The 12,717-nt window shown below is 45.6% G+C and overlaps 1 protein-coding gene across 1 annotated transcript in view; it reads left to right on the top strand.

Annotated features, from left to right (window-relative positions):
* LOC146871152 (polymeric immunoglobulin receptor-like) overlaps positions 1–12,717 on the top strand; it is a 192,946-nt gene that overhangs the window by 112,786 nt on the left and 67,443 nt on the right. The window contains exons 3-4 of the mRNA XM_085650369.1: positions 6,191–6,498; positions 8,048–8,141. Coding sequence (XP_085506495.1) covers positions 6,191–6,498; positions 8,048–8,141 — 402 coding nt within the window. The remainder of the gene's footprint in view (positions 1–6,190; positions 6,499–8,047; positions 8,142–12,717) is intronic.

The raw sequence follows: 12,717 nt of genomic DNA, 5'->3' as shown, positions 1-12,717 counted from the left end.
GCCTGTTTCGCTAAACTAAAGGGATCGTTTTGTCCATTTACACAAGAATTCTGTATTTCCAGTAGGCAGCGCTTACCTCTACCCTACCACAGAATGATTCTGTTTCTCCGATAAAGTAGCACTTCCCTCTACCTTACCCTTCTAACAAGCAAAAAGGCTAACCGTTTCTCTGGGGATAAAACACATGTGGAGACTACACTGCTCCTGAGAATTAAGGCCAGAGTTTCACGAGAGAACCTGTTGCTATATCACTCACGCACGTTCAGACAGAAATGTCCCTACCGATAACACACGACGATGTCATCAACTCGATACCAGACAATGCGTTATGCGACTTCACTTGCCACACATTTCCCCGTGTACATACAGGGCAACCAGACAATACTCCGTGCAACTTCACTTGTCACACGTTTCCCCATCTACATACAGAGCAACCAACTTCTTACGTCCCGGAAGTCTTCAAACCAATCGACAACATAAAACGCAACATGACTCAACATAGAATGTTAGAACATAAATCAATAATCACCAAACCAATGCAATAAAACCATCAATCTGCTACCAGAAAAACAGCTCCAGCGGAAAAGGGCAAATTTACATATCCTCCCTGCGTCACAGACCCGTCATCACACTTACTCATTCATATACGCATTCATTGGTGGGGCCCATAACACCAACACTCATACGTCTTACTCGAATCTGCACACAGGAGGAAAGAAGAGCTGGACATGTGGGGGTACCTTGTTACCTATCGGGAGTAATTCCTTTACATTATATACATTATATACATCTGTACCTATAGAATCCTAACTTTAACATCAAGGCACTCCACCACTTGGTCGATGGACCAATTAGTTGGACTGGTTGATGGTGATTTAGAACCCGCTAAAACACATTTAAAGCTTCGGAACCTTTCGGTTAACTTTCAATACCTTATTAAAGAATCACAAACTCATTTCTTATTAATCAATGTCTAGTTTATCTAATTAATTCACTCTGTGTTGGCATAATCAGGATTACAATTCTTTCTATTGAGCGATTTCCAATCTTTGATCTTGAACATAAATTGACATAACATGTATATTTATCTAAATTTGGACATTGGCGACCACCTCCAGAAGAACCCGTCAACCCACATCAATAAGCAAAATCCCTTCAGATGGAATCATCCTTTTATAATCAAAGAAAACCTAGGTAAGTCCAGGAAATCTCCTTCAGCACGACGCAGTCCCCACGATTTAGCCAAGGGACCAAGCAATCGCACCAACGAACCAACAATCCAGCAAATCGACTCTCCACACCAACAACCTAACGGCAATAAGGAAGGAAGGGGGAATGAACCCTCTTCTAAATCCCCCCTTTTTATACTCTTTTTCTCCTTAACTTTTAGGACAATGTGCAACAATTTAGGGGTAGAAAGTGTTCTGATTGGCTAAGCCCTCCGAAAATTGTATGTCTATTCCATATTCCCAGGTTTGCCTGTTTCCCATGAGACCGGGCATGACATCTTCCCAATTTGTATTCTTTTCGTAGTTTCACAGGCGAAAGTTCCGAAGTAGCAACATGTAAACCTTCTTGTACAGGTCTTTCATTGTCCCCTCAGTCATTCACACTAGTCTGGGTTTTGGCAGTCCTCCACGTTCCTATCCTTGACAAGGAACATTTCGTTTCTCATCGGAGGTCGCTTGGAGATCTTCAGAGTCATCCGAGTCTGCGCAGTCGACATCGCGCTCACATGACGTTGGCCACTTCCGAACTCCATTTTATGTACTGCGGCCTAGTAGGCCCGAATGCCAACTTAAGCAAAAACAAACATAACAGTAATTAATATATGGAAATTAAGATGTTAAACCCACACTAATTCCAATATATATTAGTATTTTCTTAGCTTGTAGCAACATTTAAAGCAATAATACTCACCATTCTGCAGCACTGGATGCACAAACCCTCACAAAAGCAATTTGAATCATGAAATTCTCTATTTCAACACATCCTAAAGTTAGTTTGCGTACCACAGTTAATCATTTAATTATTAGCCATGCAATTAGCATTTTAGTCCCACGTGTATTTCGTGTTTATTAAGGTGCAATTGTTGGTTAATCCTACCACTCTACAGCAAATTAGTACAAGTTAATATTTAGAATGATTACTTCATTAAATTTCATGCAAAATAGAGAAGTATACAAAATTTTTGTTTTACCTGCTCCATCAACATCACAAAACTACGACCTAGTAGTGCGCGGTATAAATTTTCATTTAATTTCTCTGAAATATTCCAATCAGTTCAATGATCTTCTTCCCTCCAAACTTCTCAATGAGTCCATCCACCTCTTATTAGCTTTATGGACAAAATTATCAATACCTCACTTACCCAAGGCTCCATACTAGCGGTGGGCAGTGAACTACACTCCGCCAGCGGAGGTTTCGGAGTTTTGCTCACTCTACACTCAGCTCAGAGCGCGGAGTTTGGCAGAAACTCCGCAACCTTGGCGTAACGGAGTTTACCTGCGCCCATCATGACAGACATAAGAAAATGTCATTAAAATTGTAGCCTCCACCTGTTGTTGAGGAATCAAGACATCGTTTGGGCCTCTTTTCATAGGTGGCACTGCATGCTTTGCAAAGTTTGCATCTGACACAGTCAGACGAGCGCATCTTCTCATCTGCTTGTTGTGTGGAAGCGGCTTGTTTCAAAGTTCTTTCTACGGCTGATGTGGCTCGTGTGTCAGCTTCGAATTATAATGGCTGTGGTGAGATCACATGACGTCCTGTAGCTCCTTGCCCTCCTCCGTCCACCCAAGCTGAGCTCTGCTGCTGGGCTCGGCAGTAGGCTCGGCACACAGTACCCAATGGCTTCTCCACTTCTCGCAGGATGTCACTTCAGCACAGGACTGTGGTGAGCAGGGGGCCTGTGAGGGAAGAGGTGGCTCTCCTTTAAGTCTGCGACCCATGGATGGGACCTGAGGTGCCAACACGCACATCAGCACCAGTCGAGGAGGCTTTGTGAGTGGGGGAAAAAACTTCATGCCCGGCCTCTGATATTTGGAGGCTCCAGTTGAACCACAGTGAGTGAGTGCACAAGGGCTGTGGAGAAGGCAGGGGTTACAAGGGTTCAAGAAGTGCTTGGCTCTGAGTGATATGGTGCTTTGGCACCAAATTACCTGTATGGTGGAGCAGGACTCCTTTTAAAAGCTAAAAGCCAGCTCTTTTTAACATCAGCCTCCGCAATTCCAACAGCTCGCGGAACTCCATGGAATTCGACTGAGTTTTTGTGCATCTCCCACCCCTACACCATACCTTGACTGGCTAAAAAGTGGTCAGGTCACTCCTATCTTAAAAAATTCCAACCAGTCTGTCCCTTACAACTACCACCCCATCTCCAACATCCCAACTTTAGCTAAACTATTAGAAAAATATGTGCACCTACAACTTTGCAATCACATTGAGCAATTCCTACTCCTCGACCAGCGACAATCTGGGTTCAGACCAGGCAATAGCACCAAAACCACTCTGGTACATCTTGTTGGTGATGCTCTTCACTCTCTCGATCAGAACAAATCTTGCTTAGTAATACTACTGGACCTGTCAGCGTAGTTTGACACAGTCAATCATGATACACTTCTGAACTTATCAGAACTTAGGATGGGTCTCGCCTGCACTGTGTTAAAATGGTTCTCCTCATTCCTTCACAACCGATCCCAACAGGTTCTATTTAACCACACTCTTTCTGATCAGTCCCCAGCTACGCAAGGCATCTCCCAAGGTTCCACTCTCTCCACAACACTTTTTAACCTCTACATGGAGCCCTTGACCAAAATCAATAAACTCTCTCACTTCTCCTACCATATGGATGCAGGCGATACTCAACTCTGCATGAAAATAACCTTTCCCGATGACATCAAAATCTTCAACAGCACCTTGACTAAAACGCAACATTGTCTGACTCTCAACCACCTGAAACTTAACGTCCTTAAAACAGAATACCTTTTGATATCTCCGCCCAGTATCACCCCCAGGATCAACGACTGGCTCCCTGCCCTGAGCTGTAGCCCACACATCATCGACTCAGCTAAATCACTAGGAATAATCTTGGACAATGCTCTCTCCATATAAAAGCACATCAGTGCCATCACAAGAACAGCTAACTATCGACTCCAAGTTCTAAGGAAACTAAAACCATTCCTTCCCACTGCAGATCTTAAAACAGCGGTCCAAGCTCTTGTTATATCTAAACTAGACTATGGTAGGCTACCCTTGTGGGCCTTCCTATAAGTAAACGTGCGCCATTGAAAGCTAGCTTGAGTGCAGGAGCAAGGCTCATCACTGGCTCAAAGAAAAGAGATCACATCACCCCGACCTTCAATCTTCAATCGTTTAAATGGCTAGCCTTTGAGGTGGGGATCCATCTCAGACTTGCCTTTATCACACACAAAGCGCTACACCACAACACCTCTTCCTACCTGTCAGTGAAATTGACCATATCTGGCAGAAACAGACCTTCTAGAAGTACTAGTTCCATACATTCAACAAACAAAAAAACCTACAATCCATTTGGAATTGCACCTTCAATTTGGAACTCCCTCCGGAGACCAGGTGCAACCCTTCCACTTTCATCTTTAGGAAGGAAATAAAACTACTACTAGCCAATAGATTCCTCTCGCACTGAGGTCACACCTCTCTCCTCTCAATTGCAGCACCTACCTGTCTGTGTCGAGTTCCGAGCTATTTCTCCTCTCTCAACCTATATACATTGTCACAACACCTATTATACCCTGCCCATGCCAGTATTTATGAACGATTAAGCGTTCCTCTCTCTTCTATTTTCTTATGTATCTATACCAATATGTATACATTTGTTTTTATGTATATCTTTTATCGTTTGTATAATAACTACCTCTTGGTATAACTGTATAGCGCTCTTTCACCCGTAAGGGTCTTGTTCGGCTATATAAAACTCTGAAAATAAATAGGCTGCAACTGGGATTCTCTGCAAAGATAGTATATTACATTCTTGTAAACTGCATCTAAAGCATTTGTCAAGCCTTTTCATATTCTTGGAAAATGCATGTAATGCATGTGTCTTGAAACACAGCCCAGTGCAAATGGAGTTTTGATGCAGAGTCCTGAGATAGAAAGGCCAACCTGTGAGATAGACCCAACGCTAGAAAAATCAGAGTCAACTCCAATACCAAAGCCAACTCCAGAGTTCACAGCTGACTCTAGAGGCAGAGCCCAACTCCTGAGATAGAGTCCAGCTACCAAAATAGATGCCAACACCTGAGACTCAGGTTGACTCTAAAGGTAGAGTCTGGCATGGGAAGTAAATCCTGATTACTGAGGCAGAGCTCGATTTCTGAGGCAGAGCCCGACACCTGAGATCAAGGCATGCTCTGAGACAAACCCAACTTTTGAGATAGACCCCATCTCCCTAAATAGAGCTAGATTCGGAGACAGTGACCGACGCTTGGTTTCTGAAATTCAGTCTGATTCCCAGGATGAAGCCTGACTCCTAAGATTGAACCATACTTCTAAAACAGAACTTGACACATGAGGCACCCCCCACTCTGAGACAAAACTCAACTCCTGAGATGGAGCTTGACTCCTGAAACTGAGTTTGACTTCCAAGAGACAACGTGACTATAAAATTAGAGTGCATCTCCTAAGAATAGAGGCAGACCTAGAGATAAAATCCTGAGACAGAGTTATCTTCTGGAGTTACTCATGACAGTAAGTATCCGTGATGAATGGGTTCTGAGTGCGAGTAGGTGCGAATGTAAATGGTACAGAAAGACGGACAGCTCCGCAGTAGAGCAGGTCTTGAAGAAGCCACATCACACACTCACAGTTTCAGGCATCAACCTGCTCCTCTGTTACCCCCAAGGCTCTATCTCACATAAGTTACTTCACTGTGAAGTTTCAGGGTCTCTGAGCAATAGTCTCGAGTTTTGCCGTGTTGTCTCCATATTTTTTAACTTTCACGGTGTGAGTAAAGGTATTATAAAGAGTGGTGCTATCACCAAATCTGCAAACATTCAGCTTCTGACTCAGTCTCAACATTTCCTATCCCATCTAGATATCTGTAAGTTCTCATTGTTAGTCAAAAGTTATTTCTGAACTGAGGCTATGACTGCTTTCTATAGGGTCTTCACCTGCAGGGTCATTAATGCTCCCATCTATTCTCCATTTCCAGCTCCTAAGTGGATGCTGTTGGCTGAGGGCACCTCCAACTCTATGCAGTGCCACTATAGTGCTACAGACTACCATCTGGTTCCCAGGGTCTTTTGCCGGCTTCTGCCAGGAATGGGGTGCCAGTCGTTCAGAGGTACACAAACCTTCCCCATCTCTGGATCTACTAAGAGACACAAGATAGTGGATGACACGATAAGTGGCATTATCAAACTTTCCATCGAAGGGCTACAAGTGAAAGACTCTGGATTGTACGAGTGTCGAATCCAGATCCCAGGGACAACCATGGTAATGAAGAAATTCCAGCTACAAGTGAGTGACTGGCCTTCTACACACCTGGGACCACTCAATACGTATACTAGGACCTCTTACATCCAGTTCAGAATATAAAGCGCCCAGCCTATGAAAGTGCTCTTAATAGTTGCCCACAATTAATAAACCTGAGCATACAATCAATACACATATATACAAAACAGACATTGCACCATGTACAGCTAACACGCACCTCCATGATGATGGTTCTACTTTGTGGTGCAACACTTGAAGAATAATTTCTTTGAACATACTTATGTAAAAAACAATCGATTGTTGAAAAAGCTCAGTCACTTGTAAATAAAAGACACAAATTCAAAACTAACGACTGAATAAATATATTCAGATGATGTAGAATTTCTGCGTAACAGCACAGGCGACCTAGGTATTGGCGAAACAATGTATAGTGTAAAATTGTGTAACACCTATTAGTGAAAAGTGAATTGATAGATGTACAAAGATCAATAGGCCCCATAGTCTTGCAGTTGCAGAGTATAAGAGTCTTGTATATATCCTAAGTATCTCATTGAGCCATCAGTGCTAAGGCTGGGCTTCTAACTTATTGACATAATTCTAAGATGATATGTCAATGTTTTGACTGCCCTGGTGATGACCAATGGAGTAACATGCCTGATGTACCACAAGAGGCTCAACAAGATACTTAAGATCTCTACATGGACCATTTTATGCCACATAAGACTTTCTTGGACTCAGCCCCTGGGAAATACTTATCATTACTTGATATTTCATTCTTATTTATAAAAACAATTGCAAGAGATAATTCTTTCAATTTTGCACCACAGGGTGTATCTTTGTTTATTGTATGGCACACTAATACTCAGGTTTCGCTTGGAGTTGACTTACCTTGTTATTTCTTTCACCTCCATGTAACAATTGCACTGGTATAGTTAACAATAATATTTGACCATAACATTTCATTTTTGTAATTCTGTGTGTGTGTGCCTGAGCATCATGCATACAGTAGAGCACATACCCTGTTCATACCTCATATGCCTGTGGTGATATTATCACTTCTACTACGCACATCAGCACCCTGGGCCGAAACATGTCCAATCCACTCTGGAATTGCAGATCAGATACACAATCATCAAAGAATCGTGGTTTCTGACCTCACTCGGAAAAGGAGGGATCCCTAGGGGCAGAGCAAGCAGACATACATGGGCAGTTTTGGATTGTCAATTGGGCCAAATTTTTTGGCAGGGTAATTACATGTGTTCCCTGTGTTGGAAAGTAGAAACCCATTTTTAAACCATAGATCCCAAGCATGTCTTAATTATGCTCCTCATCCTTCTATATTCAATGAGGGCAGGTTGGCTCACATGGAGCATTAGAGCTGCACATGCGAACGATTAAACCCATATGCTCAGTCAATTCGATTGTGCATCCATCAATGCTTCAGAGATGCTTCCACCATCATTCATCAGACAACAGCAAGCACTAGCTAAAAGTTAATGGAGGGTGGGCAGGGAGCAAAAAAAGGAATGGGACTAAAAGCCCAGACTGTTAGCTAACAGGTACTCTTTCGCAGGAAAGCAGGACGATTCTGGAAGGCTCCTTCTCCACCCTTCCTCCAGCTCCATCGATACCAACCTACCCACCAGTGGCACCCAGGCTGACGAGAGGTAAGCATGTGAAACTAGGGATGTGCACGAGAAGGGATGAGGTGAAAAACTCAGTGAACATTTATTGCTAAATTATTTCATTGGAGGGAGGGCGTTTAGTTATGTTATGTAAGACTATATTAGCAGGATGCAGCATTCACAAAATCCTTTTAGGTGCTTGTGAGAAAATCATGATCCGTAACGTGTGGGTCTTCCCAATAAACCAGAAGTGCAGAGGGTGGCCTCAGTGTGGAAGATGAGGTTTGTATGGTGGCTGCAGGGGTCTCTTCAGTGGTGCTCCGTAGGGTGTAGAGGATCGTGTAAAATTCCACCTAACCCATGTGACTGACTGCTGTGTTTTGCCTTATGGGTTATTCCCTCAGGGAGTTTCTAGTCTTACGTCCCTCCATCAAATCTTGTGTATCATTGCTGAAGTTTAGCAGGATCTCCTCTGTACAGAGGACAGTTACACAAAACCTATGTGTGTGTGTGTGTCAAAATAGTTGTTGAGCAGTAACGGGGAATTATCAGTTTCTTGCCTGGGAGTGTTGTAGTTCTATTTCTAGATCCTGTCAGTGACGTCATCATCCATGGCGGAAGTCATGTCTTTGTTATATGTCTCCATGCCCTTGAGTTGAATCTGTCCACCATTCTTCCTGCTCTCCGATTGATCTGAAGTCCCTTGTCCGCGCATGCCTGCGTTACGGGCAGGATTGTTTATGTGCAGGAAAGAATACCTTCCTGCACACAAACTATAACAAATCTAGAAAGCCATTTTCTTCTTTCTATGCGTAAAGCAGAATTCATTACGCATAGAAAGAGGAACTAACAAGGAGAAAAAAGTATTTTTCCTCCTCATTCTGCCATCCTCTGGGAGGCATATCAACTTGATGCAATCCCAGGTTTACAAACCTTTGTGAATCTGGAATTGCCTCAAATTCATGTATGGATGCCCAAGAACACCCATGCCACGGACCTCGTGTACAAACTTCTCAGCCTTCTCAGCCATACATGCAGCAGTATAATTTGACTACCCAGTGCTCAATTGTGGGGGCAGTCCCGCTGCCACAAAACTCGACCCCGGCCACCATGAGAGCATATTACACAGCATTGCCAGCATTGGACAAAGCGGTATTGTTGGACTTGGCCCTTTTTGGCAGTTTCACCCTGAACTTTTTGCCTTATGCTCTGACATGATGGTAGTGGTTTTATACCTCTGGGCACTTTAGCACTGTGGCCCAGTGTAAAGTGTGTGCACTCTCCGAGTGCGTGTGGTGAGATTGGCCTGCCCTCCCATAGGAATGCATGGAGGATATGTGTGTCTATGGTAATTCCTGATGTGAGTGGAGTGCAGGGTCGAGTTTAGTACGTGCGAACTCGTGAGAATAAATGCTGCGCAATGGTGTGCGCAGATTTATGGTGACTGGTGGAGAAGTGCCACTGCTAGAAGTTGGCATTTCTGTGTACTGTGTGTATGCCTGCCTGATGTGGAGTGCATGTCTGGCTTGTGATTGACAGGAGCTGAGAGGGCTAGGGAATTCCAGGAGCCAGGGTGAGTCTGCCCGGTGGTGAATGGAGAGATCTGCATGTAGATGGGAGGGAGGAGTTGCACCTGGGACCTGAATAGGGTTGGGCCTTCCCTCCACAATGCTGGCTCCACCTCCTGTGGTGCGTCTGATGTCCCTGGCCTGTCCTGTGAATAGAGAGGGGAGCTGAGCAAAACAAAGTGCTCCTGAACCAGTTGTATCTGGTTCTCCCCTTGCCCTACAGTTGTAGAACAAAGGAAAGTGCTGTATAAAAGAAGGGGCTATGACCCCATGAAAATGTTCTTGTTTGTGGACTTAAATCTACCAGGGGCGTGCTGCTGCTGGGGCTCAGGGGAAGGTTTGCCTCCCTGGGCCCTGCCCTGCCCCTGGATGCCTGGAGGACTTCTGGGGCCCCATCTACTTTGCTTGATTATTTCCCGGACCCTAAGAAAATTTGGCAGCCCCTTTTTGCGCCCTAGGAGCGCTGTGCTGCATTCCTTTTATTTTTCCCCAGGAAAGCCTGTGGGCTGTGCAGCGCGGGTGCTGCCGCCCTTTTGAGGGAATCCCCAGCGTGGGGATTCCACCCCTCCTTCTGAGCTGTGCCCACCCCGCCTGGCTGCTGAGTATTTATCTTTGACGGGAGCCTACTCCGCTTATTTCATTATTTCTAATGCAGGTACCCACCCCGCGTGATTGCCGCTTAATGGGTTATTGACTTAAGCAGGTGCCCACCCTGCGTATGCACTGTCTTTTTATTTCTATGCGCGGGTGCCCACCCCGCGACTTTGACCTTAATTAAAGCGGGTGCCCATCCCGCTGTATATTTTTTCTTTCGATGGAGCCTACCCCTCGTTTGCCCCAAAGAGAAGAGTCACCGACGCGGCCCGCGGCAAAACCAGAAGTCAGGCGGCCAGACGCCTGGAGCGAGGCGGGACTTCCGCTTGAAGGAAGGAAGTCCCGCTCGCCGCCCGAGATCCACCCTACAAGTACCGGTCCCGAGGAGAGGGGACCAGGTGAAGCCTGGTGCCTACTTGTGCGGGGCTCCCATGACTGAGGGAGAGCCCCGCAGGCACCAGCGAATGCCAATGGAAGGCGGAGGGGGCTCGAGGCATATTGCCGGTGCCTGCCCCCACCGCGTCTGACGAGGAGACCACCGCAGACGGAGCAGAGTCCCCAGAGAGCAGCCTAGTGAGTTGAGAAGGGCTGGGGGGCTCCATGGGGGCTAATGTTGGTGCCTGATAAAGGCACGGTGCCAGTTTTGCATTCAAAGCGGCCCCAGATGGCAGCGGGCCGCTCCAACTTCGTGGGCATGTTTTATTTAAAGCGCCAGTGCGCTCCAACGTTGGGGGCCAGTCCTTTCTCTTCAGGGCCTCCATTTGCTTTAGACTCCCACAGGGGGCATGTTTGTTCCCAGAGCCTTCATGGCTCCAACATTTGCATATTTGGTTTCAGAGCCTAGAGGGCTCCAATGTGTGCATTATTTGTTCCTAGAGCCGAGGTGACTCCAACGCTTCCCATTTTCAGAGCCAGATGGCTCCAACGTTTTGCATATTGATTTAAAGGGCCATTGAGAGCCCATGCCCCATTTGACTATTTCCAGCTGCCCAGCAAGTAGTGGGCAGCTGCACCGTTTAGGTCTTTCATTTTAGGGCACATGTTGAATCCAGGAGTGAGATGCACTCCTTCGCCCCCATCTTTTCCTACACAGCTGCGCAGCACTTAGTGCCAGCTGCTACGTTTAGGCCTGCGCAAAGTGCGCACCCTTGACTTTCGCAGCCCTGACTTTGTGGACATAGGGCATTTGAGCCCCTTTTTGAGAGGGCCAGTTGGCCAGGGGGATTGTTGGGTTTATAGGGTGCCAGGCCCTACTGTGATTTTGGGTGCTAGGAAATGTGATTCATGTAGAATGATTTACGCACCCTGTGTTGATACCTCTAAATGTAGTGTTATGATTATGAGGTTGTTCTGCATATTATGATTTATGCTAGTGAGATTTATTTCCCAATGTAGTTATACTTAGGAGGGTAGGGTCTAATGCGTTTAGACTTCTGAGAGAATTGCATAAGGTGTTTATGCTGGTGAGCTTGGCGCAGAAGGTAATTCGCGCCTGATGTGATGCTGTTCATAATGTAGTTTATGTTACAGGCTGATGCTAAGTACAGTGGTTACCAGTAGTTACTGGTCGTGTTCTATGATTATGATATGTTCTGCATTTACTAAGTTCACTTTGTGATGTTCTGACAGTGGTCCAGGTGACCCTGTCATGTGTAAATAATCCCTTGTAAATATGACCTAGTGCCAGGTGGCCCCATGTATAATATGTGCTTACTATTCTAATGTGTTATGATAATACAAAGGCTATTTTTATATATAACCTGTGTGGAGTTCCTTTTGTAGTGTGCCTGGGATGTTGTTGCTGTGTGCGTGCGCAAATGCTTTACACATTGCCTCCGGGATAAGCCTGACTGCTCGTGCCAAGCTACCAAGGGGGTGAGCAGGGGTTATCTTTGGCGTGTAACTTCCTTGCCCTGACTAGAGTGGTGGTTTCTGCCTGGCTTTGGCGCACGCCTTAGCCAACCAGAAAACCCATTTCTAACAGGTATCGTCTCACCCGAGATTTCCGACAGCCGGCTTTCCACCTGGTCCAAGTAGTGTCTAAGTTTTTGGCAACCCACAACATATGCACAAGTGTGCTCGCCTGATCGTACCTCCTCAGGCATCTATCTGTATCTGACCTCACCATGTGGTGCAGAGTGGTTTGGATGTAGTGTGCCCTTCGCAGGATCTTCAGCTGCACAAGTTAATATGTTCTCTATATCGCCACCTCCTTCAAATGCCTACAAGCTTCTCCCCAGTCCTCATCTTCCAGTGTGCCCGGATCTCTCTCCCTTTGCTCCTTCAATGAGGGGAGTGAGGGTGACTATTGTTTTGGAAAGTTCTATAGATCTGGGGCACTGCGTGTCTGCGCAGCAGGCCCGCCAAGACCCTATATTCTTCAGAGGTTTCCTCTGTAGCCTCCTAGGGGGCATCCCCATATCTTGTCAGGGCATGTTTCTGTAATAGGTACTGTT

Source organism: Triturus cristatus, chromosome 1_1 (genome assembly GCF_964204655.1).
Source record: "Triturus cristatus chromosome 1_1, aTriCri1.1, whole genome shotgun sequence".
In the NCBI taxonomy this organism is placed as follows: Eukaryota; Metazoa; Chordata; class Amphibia; order Caudata; family Salamandridae; genus Triturus; species Triturus cristatus.
This window is presented reverse-complemented; position numbering and strand designations above follow the sequence as displayed.